Here is a 3,609-nt window from a genome sequence, read left to right as displayed (position 1 = left end):
GATGATCTGTCCAGGTCCCTCCCGACTCAGTGACTCTATGATCCCGGGGGCATTCTTCCTGCTTTGCCTGGGGGCGGGGGGTGGGGGGTCTTGGGGAGAACCGAGCCCCCCCCATGCCACTTCCACCGGACCAAAATTTGTATGCAGGAGGGGGAAGAGGTTGCCAGGCAACCTGTCTCCGGTAGCAACGGTCCTGCTGCAAGAGGCAGCTCCATCGCCTGGGCGCTTTCTTCTCCGCTTACAATCCCCGGATCTGTTTCAGGCAGGCGGCTCCTCTTTCTTAAAGCCGCAGCGCCCCCTGCGCCCCCCTCCTGCCCCCGGGGCTGCCCTGCAGAGGAGTGCCTTGCAGGGGGATGGAGGGCAGAGGTGGGGAGGACCCGTATTGGCATCACACAGGGTGGGCTGGGGTCGGGCTGTGCCCACCACGTGTGCATGGGGGAGCTGGGGGCCAGGAAGGCCTGGACCGTGGGGGTGGGTTGCAGAACAGAGCATCTTGCACCCGGCTGGGAGTGTCCGTGTCACAGTCCTGGGGGTCTGAATGCCTAGGTCCTATCCCAGGCTTCATCAGGGGGCAGGTTGCTCCCTGGGTGCTTTGTGGCTGTTTCTCCCCTGCCCCTGGGGCTGGGAGGCAGAGGGATTCAGGGGAGGGGGAGCAGGGCTGCACCCCTGGCAGGGGAGCAGGGGGCTCAGAGTTGCTGTCCAGTGCTCTGGACAGCCTGGCCTAGCAGGCAGAAGCTTCTCCTGGGCATCGCCTGGCTGGGCCCTGCCTGCGGCGGCAGCAGTGGGATCAAGGGTAGAACCCAAGTGTCCTGGCTTGTGCTTCTCCCCCCACCCCAGGCCCTCTTCTGTCTTGCCCCCGCATGTGGTGCTGGTGTGCCCAGGGGCTGCCCTAAGGCATTCCCACTCCCTGCCCAGCACCAAGCAGGGCTGAGGTCTTTGCCCTCAGTGGTCGCACGGCTCTGCGTGCCCGCCAGGCTGGGAAGAGGGGTGCAGAGATGGCCCTGGGCATTCCCCATCCCCCCTCATGGGACTGGCACCACGTCCTCGCGGTGCTTGGCACAGAGCAGGGGCCCAGGCCCTCTTCCCGCGTGGCACTGCCGCCACGCCTCCTTGTTTACCCAGTGCTAGAGGCTGGCACTGGCCCAGGAGTGGGGGGGAGCTGCAGAGCTTGGGCCAGAGCTGCACTGGGGTCACAGGCCTGGCTGCCAGCCTGGCCTGGACGGGGACTTGCTATGTGTGTGTCTGTGCGTGCATGCATATGCATGCATGTGTCTGTGTGCATGAGTGTCTGTGTGCATGCAGCTGGGCTGTGCATGGGCATGCACATGTGTGTGTGCCACCAGGGGTATGTGGGGTGAGTGTGCATAGACGGGCTGTGGGCATGGGCATGTCTGTGCTCACAGCTGGGCTGCACGTGGGTGGGAGTATGTCCACGTGTGTGCTGCTGGCTTGCGAGTTCAGCTGGTCCCATGAGCCCGGTCTGGCTCGTGCCCCTCTTCACCTCTCTGCTCCCTGCCCCCCTCTTGCAGGGAGAGAAGAACCACGGCTTCGACGTGCTGTACCACAACATGAAGCACGGGCAGATCTCCACCAAGGAGCTGGCCGACTTCATCCGGGAGAGGTAGCCTTGATGCGGGGGATTGGGAGTGGGGTAACCCCAGGGCTGGAGCGGGACATTTAGGATGCCTGGGTTCCCAGCCATGGGGGCACCTGGCACAGGGTACTCCTGCAGGGATGCTCGTCTTTGCCCCCCAGGTCCTGTCCCCACAGGGCCGCCGGCAGTGAGGACGAGGACTGAGCAATCCCCGGGAATGGGGCTGAGGCCTGTCCTGTCCTGCTCGTCACACATGAAGAGGCTGAGGAGGGGAGCCCCGGGGGCCAGGCCTGTGCTGCCTGGCTAGACCTCGGTGCAGTCTGGCACTGGGTCGCTCTGCTCATGCCCCTCCCTTGGTCTGTCCCCAGGGCCACCATCGAGGAGAACTACGCAAAGTCCATGGCCAAGCTGTCCAAGATGGCAACCAACGGGACCCAGCTGGGGTAAGCGGGGCTGGAGATGGACCCCCTCCCCTCCTGCTGCACCCCGGCCCCCTGTCTGTGCCTCCCCATGCATGCATGCACATGCCTGCATATGCATACACACGCATGCATGCACACGCATGTGACCCCAGCCCTCCTGGCTGCTGCATGGACCCTGCACAGAACAGTTGTACAGTGATGGCCCCCCACCATCCTCCCTTATCCTCCTGGAGACCCCCCGCTTTGCCCCCCATCATTGCTGGCCCCTTTGGGGGGGGATATTGATGGGCCCAAGGCTTTTGCAGGGGGAGGAGGGAGGAGCTGGAGCCCCAAGGACGGAGGCAGGGCCTGCCTTCAGCCTCCTTCCCCCCCAGGACCTTTGCACCCCTCTGGGAGGTTTTCCGCATCTCCTCTGACAAGCTGGCACTGTGCCACATGGAGCTGATGCGCAAGCTGCACGACCTCATCAAGGAGATCGCCCGCTACGGCGAGGAGCAAGGCCGGGTGCACAAGAAGGTAGGAACCCCCCTCCCCCTCCTTTCCTGCCCCCAGGTCACTCATCCCTCCCCGGGCACAGCTCCAGTGCCCTGCATCCAGCACCCACCCTGGTCTGGACCCCTCGGGTCTCCCGCCCTGCTCCCCTGTGTGGGGGGACCCCAGAGCTGCCCGTGCCCAGCCTCCGCAGAGGTGCCAGGGGCTCCCCCCCTTGCTGGAGGGGCATTGGGAGACCCACAGCCCCTGTGCACCCAACCCCTCTGTGCCCCCAGTCCAAGGAGGAGGTGTCGGGGACACTGGAAGCCGTCCAGCACCTGCACGGCGTCACCCAGCTGCTGCCCAAGTCCAAGGAGCTCTACTACAGCAAGTGCCAGGAGTACGAGCGCCTGCGCCGCGAGGGCACCAGCCAGAAGGAGATCGACAAGGTACCGGGGGTGCTGGGCGGGTGCTGCTGGGCATTGCGTGGGCCCCCAGCAATGCCTGGGCTGCAGCTCACTCCCTCTGCCCCCCCCGCCTCGGCCTCTGTGCAGGCAGAGCTCAAGTCGAAGAAGGCGTCGGAGTCGCTGCGGCGGGCGGTGGAGAAGTACAACGCAGCCCGGGCGGACTTCGAGCAGCGCATGCTGGACTCTGCCGTGGTGGGTGTGGGGGGAGCTGGGGTGCCAGGGCACTGCTGGGCGTGGGGGGAGGCCGCAGGGTGATGAAGGAGGCAGGGGCGATGCCCCAGCGGTATCCTGGGGGGTCTGGCCAGACTCTGGCCCTGCCCCCCAGCCTGACACCCCCTTCCCCCCCATCTCCCCAGCGGTTCCAGGAGATTGAGGAGTCTCATCTGCGGCACATGAAGGGGCTGATTGGCTCCTACTCGCACTCCGTGGAGGACACGCATGTGCAGATCGGGCAGGTGGGTGCTCCCCCCGGGATGGGAGTTCTGCCCTGGCTCTGTATGCCTGTGCAGTGGGGGGGGGGTGTTTGGGGCGAGGGATGGGAGGCAGGTGGACATGGGTGTCTGTGGGGAGGCATGGGGCAGGCCTTGGGTGCCCACAGTCTCAGACCCCTGCCCTCTTCCCCCCCAGGTGCATGAGGAGTTCAAGCAGAACGTGG

General features: G+C 65.6%; 1 protein-coding gene across 1 annotated transcript in view; it reads left to right on the top strand.

The window, feature by feature from the left end:
- The window catches only part of LOC109302238 (F-BAR domain only protein 1-like), a 29,089-nt gene that overhangs the window by 3,051 nt on the left and 22,429 nt on the right, over nucleotides 1-3,609 (top strand). Inside the window, exons 3-9 of the mRNA XM_019523800.1 lie at nucleotides 1,530-1,621; nucleotides 1,963-2,037; nucleotides 2,391-2,532; nucleotides 2,784-2,936; nucleotides 3,042-3,146; nucleotides 3,311-3,409; nucleotides 3,582-3,605. Of these exons, the coding sequence (XP_019379345.1) occupies nucleotides 1,530-1,621; nucleotides 1,963-2,037; nucleotides 2,391-2,532; nucleotides 2,784-2,936; nucleotides 3,042-3,146; nucleotides 3,311-3,409; nucleotides 3,582-3,605 (690 nt within the window). The remainder of the gene's footprint in view (nucleotides 1-1,529; nucleotides 1,622-1,962; nucleotides 2,038-2,390; nucleotides 2,533-2,783; nucleotides 2,937-3,041; nucleotides 3,147-3,310; nucleotides 3,410-3,581; nucleotides 3,606-3,609) is intronic.

Source organism: Gavialis gangeticus, unplaced genomic scaffold (genome assembly GCF_001723915.1).
Source record: "Gavialis gangeticus isolate Ggan-Ray unplaced genomic scaffold, GavGan_comp1, whole genome shotgun sequence".
NCBI classification, from domain to species: Eukaryota; Metazoa; Chordata; order Crocodylia; family Gavialidae; genus Gavialis; species Gavialis gangeticus.
The sequence above is the reverse complement of the archived record's forward strand: the minus strand, read 5'-3'. Positions and strand labels throughout refer to the sequence as shown.